General features: G+C 47.0%; 1 protein-coding gene across 2 annotated transcripts in view; it reads right to left on the bottom strand.

The window, feature by feature from the left end:
* The window catches only part of SPMIP3 (sperm microtubule inner protein 3), a 36,954-nt gene that overhangs the window by 16,375 nt on the left and 7,206 nt on the right, over window positions 1-13,373 (bottom strand). For both annotated transcript variants that reach the window (XM_032136525.2, XM_058430495.1), the window contains one exon: window positions 8,446-8,514. In XM_032136525.2, the coding sequence (XP_031992416.1) occupies window positions 8,446-8,501 (56 nt within the window). In that variant the 5' untranslated portion in view covers window positions 8,502-8,514. The remainder of the gene's footprint in view (window positions 1-8,445; window positions 8,515-13,373) is intronic.

The raw sequence follows: 13,373 nt of genomic DNA, 5'->3' as shown, positions 1-13,373 counted from the left end.
CATTTTTTTTTAAAGACAGGGTCTCATTATGTTGCCCAGCCTGCTCTGGAACTCCTGGGCTCAAGTGATTCTCCCACCTTGACCTCCCGAAGTGCTGGGATTGCAGGTGCGAGCCGCTGCACCCAGCCAGAAGACAGATTTGAAGACCATGTGACTAAAAGCAGAAAGACTGCTTAGGAAGTGATTGTAGTGCTTTGTGTGGGACATGACGAAGCTCTGATATGATGGAAATGTGGATGGAGAGGATAGGGCTGATTGAGGATATTTTAGGAGATAGGATGGAGGGTAAAAGCCAGGGAAGTGTCCAAGGCAAAGCTGCATCTTCGGGCATTGGAAAGAATCCTGCCTTTCCCCAAAAGAGGGAACACAATAAATGGCCATCACTGGGAAGGTGACTTTATTGAGTTTGTGATGCCTGGACATGTGGGGTCTTTCTGGATGTCCCACAGATTCTGAGCAGTCAGTAGATGCCATAAAAATGCAAAGTCAGGAGGCTGGGCTCACGCCTGTAATCCCAGCACTTTGGGAGGCCAAGGTGGGCGGATCGCAAGGTCAGGAGATTGAGACCATCCTGGCTAACACGGTGAAACCCCGTCTCTACTAAAAATACAAAAAATTAGCCGGGTGTGGTGGTGCATGCCTGTAGTTCCAGCTATTTGGGAGGCTGGGACAGGAGAATGGCGTGAACCTGGGAGGTGGGGCTTGCAGTGAGCTGAGATCGTGCCACTGCACTCCAGCCTGGGGGACAGATTGAGACTCCATCTCAAAAAAAAAAAAAAAAAAAAAATCAGTCAGTAGAAAGTAGCACATCATTTTGCATAACGTATCTCACTAAATATGTGTTAGATGATGGATGAAAACTGAAACTATGCCTTCAGTTCGACTCAACCAACATTTATTGAATGCACACAAACACCCTGCACTATGCCAGGCTCTGCAGATACAAAACTGACTAAGAAGCGGCCCTTGTCCTCAAAAAGCTCTTCACATGCTGAAATACTGATCTGAATAAAGGGTCGATAGGACACAGAAGAGGGAGGAGTATCTAGATCTAGGACTCAGATAAGCAAAGGGGATGGGGAAGAGATTCCAAGCAAAGGGAATTATAGGGGCCAAGACGTGGACAGAATTAGGTTTTGAGTGGAGTGTATGAGGGCCAGATTGGGCCTGGCTGTCTAGTATGAAAGGCAAGCGCTGAGCAGGGCGAGTTCTGTCTCTGTCTGTGCAAAGATGACCTCTGAGAACTCTGATTTGCAGAAAAACCACAGGCTGTCTGGGCCTGCCCAGTGGCTGGGATACTATGGCTGAGGCCTGGATGGTAAATAACAATGGGGTATTAAGTCGTAAGAAGAGAGAGGAATTGGCACAATAAAGGGAACAAATGACATTTCTGAATGCACAGGGGTGGGACACATAGCTTTCTTAGGCACCTATCCATTTTCTGAAGCACCACCTTGGAATATTACCCCAGGGCCACATTACGGTTTAAGAAGCCACCTAAAGGACGCTGGTTTCTACAGTTGCTGGGCTGTGGGCGGTGGGCTGGGTTTTGACCACGGCGTGGATACAAACACACACCTGCTGAATGCAGGTGAGTAAACTCAGCGCTGCTCCTTAGAAGCAGTCAGTGAAAGCTGATTTGAGGATAAAGAATCCCTACACCAGCACCAAGTAATAGTCCCTGCCACCGCCCCTCGGGAGTGTGTCTTGGCGGGTTTTGGGAGGAGTGAAGAGAAAATGGGAAGGTGCGTGTAGGGAGATGGGTGTGGAGAGAGGCCTGGCTGGGTGGAGAAGAGAGTTTTGACCTCCTAAGGGGAAATGTCTAGCCAGGCCAGAGGCTGCGCCTTACCCGGCCTCAGCGAATGACTGTGAAAGCACTTGGCTGTGGAGCCCAGCCCAGCTCAGGGCTCTGCTTGGAGTGATTGTGTTGACCTGGGTTTTAACCGGCTCTAGAAAACCCTTTCCTTCTCACTGGGCAGCTGCTTGCAGGCACCGTGCATGATTTTGAGTCCCTGATGGCTTGGCTTTTTGAGGTGATGTATTCAGTCCACATGAGAGCAAACCTGTTCCCTGGGAGGGTGGCTGTAAGTGGAGCAGGAGCTGGGCTTAGCCACAGTCAAAATGCAATATGCATAGGAGAGGCCAGGGGTGTCCGTCCCTCCAGAGCCTGGCCCCACAGCCCCAGGTAGCCTGTGTTCTTCTGACTGTGCTCTTCTCTGGTACGGTCCTGCTGGGGCTCACGCTCTACAGAGCATTTTTACAGAAATGATCTCACTTAATCCTCACAGTCACCTTGCAAGGTAAACATGATTAACTCTCTGCTTTATAAGAATAGCCCAAGTCTCAGAAAGGTTAAGTGGACTTTTTAAATAGTAAAGTCCACTTAAACGAGTAAATGCCAGCACCGTGAATCAAACCCAGTTCTCCAAACTCCGTATCACATTCTGCCACCTGAGGGTATGTGTGATGATTTGTTTTAATAAGAATTCAGTGTTATTTTCATACAAACTCTGTGATTCTCTCATTTTGGGGCAGAAAGCAAATAGACATTGTACACTAAAAAATAGGAAAAGCCGTAAAGGCACAGCAACGTTAGCTGGCAGATGCTTTTAACTCAATGAAAAGTACTCACTGCAAGCTCCGTTGTGTCTCCAGTGCGCTAGGTGTTAGGGATACAGTGATGATAATATTGTCTTTCCACTCAAGAGTTCATAATCTGGTCAGGAAAGCCATGTTTAGGCAGCTATCTAATTATAGACAATGTGGTGAGCGCTATACCTGATAAGAAACTGAGGCTCAGGGGAAATCAATAACTTAGCTAAGGATGTGAGCTAGTAAGTCCAGAAGAAGGAACTAAAGGAAGGACTAGGAAGCCTGCAGACGTGTGCCCTCATCTCCCAGGCTTTACGGGCTACAGAAGAATCTCCTCAAGGAAGTGGGGAGCCTCAGTTTCCTCATCAGTGAAATGGGAATGATACTGTCTTCTCCATTCATGATTACATGAGTGTAAACGAGACATTTGTACTTGGTGGCTAATATCTCCCAAGGTGTTGATATTGATCCAGGAGATAGAAATTATTTAGGCAGATGGAAAGGGCAACAGAGTCCTCGGCAGAATTTCCCTTTTAACAAAAAGCAGCCCCAAAGTCATTTCTTTTCTAACAAAGAGCAGCCTGTAAAATCAAGCTGCAGACATGAATAAGCAAGCTGGAAACTTGCGTGGGTGAATGCCGGCAGCTTTGCCCATAGAAAAGGGCTACCTGAGGGCCAGCATGTTCAACAGGGAGGCGCCATCTTCCCTTTTCTCTGTCACCACGTGTATAGTACAAACAAAAACAGGCAACTGAATGTGACCCATCTACATAATAAAAGATTAGGGTGGGGCAGCCAGCTTCTTCACGTGCCATGCAAACAGCACACCTCGTCCTAACCAGTCCTTCTCACGTTATGCAAATGGCACACCTGGTCCAACCAATCTTTCATGCCCTATATAAATCAGACACCACCTCCTCAAGCTCAGTTATAAAACCTGCACTTCACCAGGGACCAGAAGACCCACTGGGATGCCCTCTGTCTGCAAGAGAGAGATTTTCTCTTTCTTTAGCCTATTAAACCTCCGCTCTTAACCTCACTCCTTGTGTGTTCACGTCCTTGATTTCTTTGGCATGAGGCAATGAACCACGGGTTGTACCCCAGACAAATGACGCTGCTCCAATATCATCCCACACAGGATGGGCTGACCACACAGTTGCCTCTGGATCTTCAGAGACTGTTTTGATCAAAGTTTTAAAAATCTATTTAAATCACACACAAATTCTGTATCTTTGATCTTCTACAACACACTGAATTTAATCCACTTAAAGTGATCTTTTCAGTAGTATCCTGCGTTCCACAAACCAATGCCACACCCAGCCCTTCTCCGAGTGACAGGCCTCCAGCCTGTAGCCAGGGGATCCACCAGTAAACAGTTGCATATGATTTTTTTTTTTTTTTTTTTTTTTTTTTTTTTTTTTTTTTTTTTTTTTTTTGAGACGGAGTCTGGCTCTGTCACCAGGCTGGAGTGCAGTGGTGCAATCTTGGCTCACTGCCACCTCTGCCTTCCCAGGTTCAAGCAATTCTCCTGCCTCAGCCTCCCGAGTGGCTAGGACTACAGGTGTGTACCACCATGCCCTGCTAATTTTTTGTATTTTTAGTAGAGATGGGGTTTTGCCATGTTGGCCAAGATGGTCTCGATCTTTTGACCTCATGATCTGCCTGCCTCGGCCTCCCAAAGTGCTGGGATTACAGGCATGAGCCGCCACACCCGGCCAATATGATTATGAATACAAGAATTTCATGTGGCCACTACTAAGTGTGAACCATTTAATATTTACTTTTATTCAGTGTCCCTGCTGACTTTAACTCAGTTTTCTGTAGCATAGCTCTGAGGCTTGGGCATTTAAGGATGAATTGGATACATGCTTGTGCAGAACCACACAAGGGCAGGCTCAGGTGCCATCAGTCACCAGGGGTACAAACCACACATAAATGAGTGGATAATTTTGCTCACTCATTCATTTCAGTGTTTTCAACAACCGTGCCTACAGGGCCTACCAGGAATGGTAATCTGCGAGGCAGAGGTCATGATAGTGAGTTGCAGGGAAAGGGAAGTAAGCCCTGCCCGGGGGGCTAACCTGGAGATGGGCAAAATGCAGTGACCACAAGCACAGACGTGAGTTTAAGTCCCATGTCCACCAGTCACTAGCTGTGGGATCTGGGACGGTCATTTAACCACACCGTGCCTTGGTTTCCTCATATGAAACTCACAGTAGTGAAGACTAAAGGAGTTCAGATGCACCTAGAACAGTGCTTGGCACAGAGTAAGAGCTTCAGAAGTGTTTACCATTATTATTCCAGGGGGTGAGACAGGCAGGAAATAAAGAAACAGATAAAGTAGGCCAGGCGCAGTGGCTCATGCCTGTAATCCCAGCACTTTGGGAGGCCAAGTTGAGTGGATCATTTGAGGTCAGGAGTTCGAGACCAGCCTGGCCAACATGGTGAAACCTTGTTTCTACTAAAAATACAAAAATTAGCCAGGTGTGGTGGTGGGCGCCTGTAGTCCCAGCACTCGAGAGGCTGAGGCATGAGAATCACTTGAACTCAGGAGGCAGAGGTTGCAGTGAGCCAAGATCGTACCACTGCACTCCAGCCTGGGTGACAGCGCAAGACTTTGTCTCAAAAAAACAAAAACAAAACAAAACAAAAAACCAAAAACCTTCCCTTCCTGAAACCCAGATGAGGAGGAAGCAGGGGAGAGAGGAACGGAGTTGGCTCCAGTATTTCCTGTTTGTCCCCCACAGCCTTTGCTCTTTCTGTGTGTGTTTGAGATCTGTTTTGTTCACTGTGAGGCCTGTTTAACTGTGGTCTCATCTGGGGAAAATGGAAACAAACCCCCGTTGGCCACTCCTGCCTAGTGCTCTGTAGTGTCTGGACCTGGCCTGGAGTCCAGGGGTTTGGGTGGAACTGAGCACAGCAGGCCCTGGGGCCCCTGGAGACCTAAGGCTGGGCTGTCTTCAGCTCTCTGGGGCTTGTCCTCCGAGCCGCACGTGGGTTTGGGGGCACACTGACGGCTCCAGCTCTTCCTGCACCTGAACTAGTCTTGCTGCCCCCACCCTCCGCCCATAGTGCTCACCGTGAGGCAGCTCTGTATGCCTTTCCTGACCTGCCAACACGTGGGTCCAATCAGCAAGTCCGTGCATTCCCCCTCCAGGCTGGATGTCCCATGGGACGGCTTTTCTCCAGCTCACGGCCACCCCTTGGTCCAGATCACCATTGCCTCCCCCTGCTCTCTGCAATAACCCCCACTCTTGTCCTCAGACAATCTGTTCTCAGAGTGAGTTTCATAAAAGTAAACCGGATCAAGGCCCTCCATTGCATAAAACCCTTCAACCCATTGCCTGTATAATAGCATAAAACCCAAACTCACTGTTGGGGGCCACAAAGCCCTCCGGGAACTTCTCCTGCCTCTACCTCCCCAACCTTCTCCCAGCTCCAGCCCCCGTGTCATCATGTCATGGCTTCTTTCGTGAATCAGGGCTTTTGGACCTGCACTTCCTCCTCCCTAGACCTCATTCTTCTCCCACCCCCCTGCCCCTATCACCCAGCATCATGTTCGGCTGTCAACTGCTCAGAGAGCCGTTCCCTGAACACCCTGGCTAGCAAGGTATTCTCCTTCTGCCTACCTCTCCACTCTGATTATTCTCTCTCACACTCTTTTTCGTTTCCTTTATCACAACTTCCAATTATTTTATCTGTTTTTTTTTTCTTTCTTTCTTTCTTGTTTTTTGAGACAGTCTCATTCTGTCACCCATACTGGAGTGCAGTAGTGCGATCTCGGCTCATCGCAACCTCTGCCTCCTGGGTTCAAGCAATTCTCCTGCCTCAGCCTCCCGAGTAACTGGGATTATAGGTGTGTGCCACCACGCCTGGCTAATTTTTGTGTTTTTAGTAGAGATAGGTTTCACCATGTTGGCCAGGCTGGTCTCGAACTCCTGACCTCAAGTGATCCACCCACCTCGGCCTCCCAAAGTGCTGGGGTTACAGGCATGAGCCACTGTGTCAGGTCTTAAAAGAAAATTCTTAAGGTGTAGCCAGGAAGGACACGCCCATCCATTCACTCCTTCTGTAGTTTCTGGAAGAAGGACTTATCTTTTGTTGACCAAACATGGCTAAAATAACTCAATATTAAAATAAACATGAGGCCGGGTGTTGTGGCTCACACCCATAATCGCGCACTTTGTGATACCAAGGGGTAGGACTGCTTGAGGCCAGGAGTTCCAGACAGTCTGGCCAACATAATGAGACCTCGTCTCTACAAAAAATTTAAAAATTAGCCAGGCAGCTTGTAGTCCTAGCTACTCAGGAGACTAAGGCAGCAGGAAGATCAGGTGAACCCAGGAGTTTGAAGTTGGACTGAGCTATGATCCAGCCACTTCACTCCAGCCTGGGCAACAGAGCGAGACTTTGTCTCTAATAAATAAATAAAAATAAAATAAAAACGAGGCTTGCTCAAAGCCACGAAGCCAATGGGGCTACAAGAGGCTGATCCCCAAATCCCAGTGTGAGGTTGCTGTCACAAATTTTTAGCTACTACACTTCTGCAGGCTCCATCGCAGGTGGTGAAGGGAGAGTGGGGTTAGGATTTACAGACTGTCATCTGATATCAAATTTAGCACGACAAAACATGTCTAGGGCTTGTTATTCTTGTGCCATAGAGGACCTTGAAGAAAGAGTGAAACGGCTCCTTAGTTTCCATCTGTGCCGTCAGCTCTCATCATGCAGAAGAAGCACAGGAGCAGTTTGTTTTACCACAAGCAAAGTAAAATGGTCCAATCCAAAATGTGGGCTTGGATTGCTCAGGCTTCTCACTAAAGCTCTTCCCAAGCGAAAACCAATATCCTTCTGGTCTTTTGGGAATTTGGAGTTGCCTGTTTGCTTGGATTCTGCAATGAGTGTGAGGCTTCTTTTTCTTACAACTTTCCCTAAACCCAATGTGGAGGCTAGAGCAACTCTACGTTGGATGCTAATTCACCATGTTGGCTTCTGATTAACCCCTTGTATTGGCCCATTTTCATACTGCTATGAAGAAATACCCGAGACTGGGTATTTTATAAAGAAAAAGAGGTTTAATGGACTCACAGTTCCACATGGCTGGGGAGGCCTCACAATCATGGCAGAAGGCAAAGGAGGAGGAAAGGCATGTCTTCCATGGTGGCAGGCAAGAGAGTTTGTTCAGGGGAACTCCCACTTTAAAACCATCAGATCTCGTGAGACTGATTCACCGTCAGGAGAACAGCATGGGGAAACCCCACCCCATGGTTCACTTACCTCCCACCTGGTCCCTCCCATGACATGTGGGAATTATGGGAGCTACACTTCAAGATGAGATTTGAGTGGAGACACAACTGAATCATATCACCCCAGGCCTCTAAGATTTCCAGTTTCTCTATAGTTCCTGGTGTCGGAGCAGGTACTTACTGTAAGTTCTGCCCTTCGGCCAAACAACATTGGTGTTATCGTACTTCAGTTGTCCCATATATCCCTTCTGTATCACTCTTTCCCTATGGTATCTAAACCCTGGGTCTCGGGGGTAATGGCGCAGACATCCACCATCTCATCTCACTGCCACCCGAGACACATACGTGGCTTCTGTTCGTAAGTCCCTGTTAAATATTTCTTTGTGAGAAACTGGATTTATCAGCCTCTTTCTTCGGCGTCTCAGCTTCCTCCGACTTTCGCCGGTAGGTTTGCATGGACCTGCTCATCAGGGAACATCCAAAGAGCTTCCCTCGAACTCCCCGGCAGTAGTCTCTGGACCACTGAGCAGCAGGATGTGCAGTTCTAACTCCCCAGGCACCTGGCTGCCTGGCCTCAGCCCCAGAGGCTGTGCATCTGGAAGAACTATACCTTGGTGGGATCACTGGGCGACGCTCAGTAAATTCTCGTAGTCGGATGGCAGTCATGATGGATGGGAATCTGAAAAAAATTTATAGAGTAAAGGATCATATTGCCAGTTTATACATAGTTCCATGGGTGAGCTATCTAGTACCACAAAGTCCATCTTCAACGAAATCAGTAAAAATATTTGACATGGTAGAAGGACTATGCATATAGGCTATTTAGGGAAGGAAATACAAGATTAGAAAGGAGCAAAAAGAGGCCGGGCGCTGTGGCTCACGCTTGTAATCCCAGCACTTTGGGAGGCCGAGGCGGGCGGATCACAAGGTCAGGAGATCGAGACCACGGTGAAACCCCGTCTCTACCAAAAATACAAAAAATAAGCCGGGCGTGGTGGCGGGCGCCTGTAGTCCCAGCTACTTGGAGAGGCTGAGGCAGGAGAATGGCGTGAACCTGGGAGGCGGAGCTTGCAGTGAGCCGAGATCGCGCCACTGCACTCCAGCCTGGGCGACAGAGCCAGACTCCGTCTCAAAAAAAAGAAAAAACGAAAGAAAAAGCAAAGGTACTGTGCTAATGTTAGCTGGGCATAGTCTCCTGTCTCACATCATTTTTTTTTGTTTTTGTTCTGATCAGTTGTGACCCAAGGTCCTGTCTCACTTCTTAGTGGGCCTTCCTACCTCACAAACTTGCAAGCTAAGCACGACATTTCCCAGAGTGCCTCACAACAAGAATCCTGGCTAGGAATGAGAGCTCTTGCATTGGCTGTGCTTGCTTGAGATTTGGAAGGTGGACATGAGGCAGAGGCTGCTGCCTTGATCTTCTCTACTGGCAAGCAAGGTTGTGGAGATTTGGCACTTTTCTGCAGCAAACCTCCAGTGTCTCATCTCCAGCTTTGGGGCAGTCAAGAAGCAATTGTTGTGAAGGCAGTGGCTGAAGTCAGTGTCCCAGGGTTCAAATTCCAGCTTCCTGGGTGGCAGAGACAGTGGCGTTGGGAGAAGGTTCTTGAACTTAATACCCCTGGAAGCAGCTTGCTGGTCTGGACTGACATAGCTTTACCACTGATGGGTCAGTTTTGCGGAGATGTTCTAGATGCCTCCTGGGGGCCCACCCAGAGCCTGTTCCTCCAGCCCTTCTGAGGATTTTTTTTAAGCACTTCATTCTCTATGTTAGCCCCCTTTCTGTTCCCCACTGACCCTAGACTAAACATATATGTTGTTTCTAGTATAAAATTTCATATCACATCTGTTTTTTGTTTGTTTGTTTGTTTGTTTGTTTTTCACAGGGCCTCACTCAGTCGCCCAGGCTGGAGTGCAGTGGCACAATCCTGGCTCACTGCAGCCTCCACCTCCCGGGTTCAAACAGTTCTCCTGCCTCAACCTCCTGAGTAGCTGGGATTATAGGCACCTGCCACCACACACAGCTAATTTTTGTATTTTTAGTAGAGATGGGGTTTCACCATGTTGGCCAGGCTGGTCTCGAACTCCTGACCTCAGGTGATCCGCCCACCTCGGCCCCTCATAGTGCTAGGATTACAAGCATGAGCCACCGTGCGTGGCCCACATCTGATTATTTACTGGAGAATATGGCTCGCCACAAGCAAACTACTATATTTAAATAATCACATGAGGCTGGGAGCGATGGCTCACGCCTGTAATCCCAGCACTTTGGGAGGCCAAGGCGGGTGGATCATGAGGTCAGGAGATCGAGACCATCCTGGCACGGTGAAACCCTGTCTTTACTAAAAATACAAAAAATTAGCCGGGCATGGTGGCAGGTGCCTGTAGTCCCAGCTACTTGGGAGGCTGAGGCAGGAGAATGGCATGCACCCAGGAGGCAGAGCTTGCAGTGAGCTGAGATCACGCCACTGCACTCCAGCCTGGGCGACAGAGCAAGACTCCATCTCAAAAAAAATAAAATAAAATAAATAAATAAATAAATAAATAATCACATAAAGTGGTGAGACCCCACCTCTATGAAAAATACAAAAAAAAAAAAAAAAAAAGCTTGGTGTGGAGGTGCATGCCTGTGGTCCCAGCTACTCAGGAGGCTGAGGCAGGAGGATCGCTTGAGCCCAGGAAGTGGAGGTTGCAGTGAGCCAAGATCACACCACTGCACTCCAGCCTGGGTGACAGAGTGAGACCCTGTCTCAAAAAAAAAAAAAAAAATCACAGGAAAAAGTAAACAATGGGAAGGAAAACTGAGTGGCTGGTGGACAAAGGCATACTTTTTACCATTTACCTTAGGAATTTTGCACTCTGCATATCTATTATGCATGCATAGACAGCTGGGCCTGTGGTTTGCATAAACATGGCTAGTGGTGTAGCAGGAGAACACTGGACTGAAACCCGTGTGACCTGCGGCAGGTCATTTTCCCACTCTCCACGTTGATTACAATAGCTCTCTGGAGGGTTAAATGAGGCACAGATGTGTGCGAGAGTGTTCTGTGTCCTTGAAAACATCTTTGAGAAAGGAGAAATGTGAGTTCCTGTTGACAATCATGGATTACGTATCAGGTAACATGTATTAACTCCTATTAGCCTCCCAGCAACCCTACAGAGTTTTACTGCTATTTACTCCCAAGAAAATTGAGGTACTAAGAAGTTAAGTAACTTGTATTAGGTTACCAAGGAACCAGGGCTGGAACCCTCTGGCTGCAGAAATATTTATTTTAACTCTTAGCTTTATCAAAACAATCACAAGGCACCCAGACCATCAGCCAAGACAAAACTAGGACTATTCAGTAACCAGGAGACAGAAAGGACTGGAAAAAAAAAGTGTGTGATGTCTCCTCCTCTTCCCTTTCATAGACAACGGTTAACTCATTGCCTGCCGGCTGGCTAGCTGCTTTATTTCACCTGAGTGTGTTTTTCAAAGCAACCTGAAGATTTTAAACAGCATTGCATTATAACGGAACAGTTGGCTATCCAACAGAGCCTAATCATTATATAATGTACTTTTACTGCTGTGATTATTAAAAAAAAAAAAAGAGAGAGAGAAGGAAGGAAGAAACAATGAAAGAGCAAATCTGAGTAAGCACAACTGAGCTCTTGGTTAATCTGCTAACCCGAACTCCGAAAGCTTCTAACTGCAGACTTTACTTCAGTAGAAGTGGCAGGCTGGACAGAAGAATGCAAGGGATTCAGGGCTTCTGAGCGCCTAGCAAAGACAGCCCCACTATTCCTTTGAAGACAGAGTGAGTGCTCAGTGCCTAGAAATTCTGAATCAGCCTTGTAAGGGAATAAATCGGTCATGGGTTGCCATGCTTTTTAAAAAAAATTTTTTATTTTTAATTATTATAGGTATATAAGAGATGTACATATTTATGGGGTACATGTGCCATTTTTATATAAGCATACAATGAGTAATGATCCAATCAAGGTAATGGGGTGTCCATTACCTCAAGAATTTATCATTTCTTTGTGTTAGGAACATTCTAATTCCACTTTTTAAGTTATTTTGAAATGTAGAACAGGCCGAGCGTGGTGGCTCACGCCTGTAATCCCAGCACTTTGAGAGGCTGAGGTGGGCAGATCACTTGAGGTCTGGAGTTCGAGACCAGCCTGGCTAACATGGTGAAACCCTGTCTTTACTAAAAATACAATAATTAACCAGGCATGGTGGCGCATGCCTCTAATCCCAGCTACTTGGGGGGCTGAGGCAGGAGAATCCTTGAACCCAGGAGGCAGAGGTTGCAGTGAACCGAGATTGAGCCACAGCACTCCAGCCTGGGCAACAGAGGAAGACTCCGTCTCAAAAAAAAAAAAAAAGAAAGAAAAAAAAGAAATTTACAATAAATTATAGACAATAGTCGCCCGTTGTGCTAGCAAACACTGATCTTTTTTCTTCTAACGGTATTTTTGTTCCATTAACCATCCACCGTTTATCCCCTCTTCCCCACTCCCCTTCCCAGTCTCTGCTAACCATCATTCTACTCTCCGTCTCCACAAATTCTTCTCTTCTACAAGTTCAATTTTTTTTGAAGCTCCCACATATTAGTGAGAACAGGCAATATTTGTCTTTCTGTGCCTGGCTTATTTTACTTAATATAATGTCCTCCAGTTCCCTTCATGTTATTGTAAATGACAGGATTTAATGCTTTTTTTTTTTTTTTGAGACGGAGTCTTGCTCTGTCACCCAGGCTGGAGTGCAGTGGCGTGATCTCAGCTCACTGCAGTCTCCGCCTCCCAGGTTGAAGCAATTCTCCTGCCTTAGCCTCCTGAGTAGCTGGGACTACAGGCACCTGCCATCATGCCCAGCTAATTTTTGTATTTTTGTAGAGATGGGGTTTCACCATGTTGGCCAGGCTGGTCTTGGAACTCCTGACCTCAGGTGATCCTCCCACCTCAGCCTCCCAAAGTGCTGGGATTACAGGCATGAGCCACTGTGCCCGGCCGATTTCATGCTTTTTTATGGCTGAATAATATTCCATGCATATACCACATTTTCTTTATCCGTTCATCCATTGATAGACACTTGGGTTGATTTCATAGCTTGGCTATTGTGAATAGTGCTGCAATAAACACGGGAGTGCAGATATCTCTTTAATATAACAATTTCCTTTCTCTTTGATATATCCCCAGCAGTGAGATTGCTGGATCATACGGCAGTTCTATTTTTAGTTTTTTAAGGAACCTTCATACCGTTCTCCATAGTGGCTGTACTAATTTACATTCCTACCAACAGCGTGCGAAGGTTCCCCTTTCTCCACATCCTCAGCAGCATTCATTATTGCCTGGCGCTTGGATAAAAGACATTTGAACTGAGGTGAGATGATATCCCACTGCAGTATTCATTTGCATTTTTCTGATGATTAGTAAATATTGAACTTTTATTTTTAGACGGAGTCTCGCTCTGTCGCCAGGCTGGAGTGCAGTGGTATGATGTCGGCTCACTGCAACCTCTGCCTCCTGGGTTCCAGTGATTCTCCTGCCTCAGCC

This window comes from Hylobates moloch, unplaced genomic scaffold (genome assembly GCF_009828535.3).
Source record: "Hylobates moloch isolate HMO894 unplaced genomic scaffold, HMol_V3 SCAFFOLD_18, whole genome shotgun sequence".
Taxonomy (NCBI): Eukaryota; Metazoa; Chordata; class Mammalia; order Primates; family Hylobatidae; genus Hylobates; species Hylobates moloch.
This window is presented reverse-complemented; position numbering and strand designations above follow the sequence as displayed.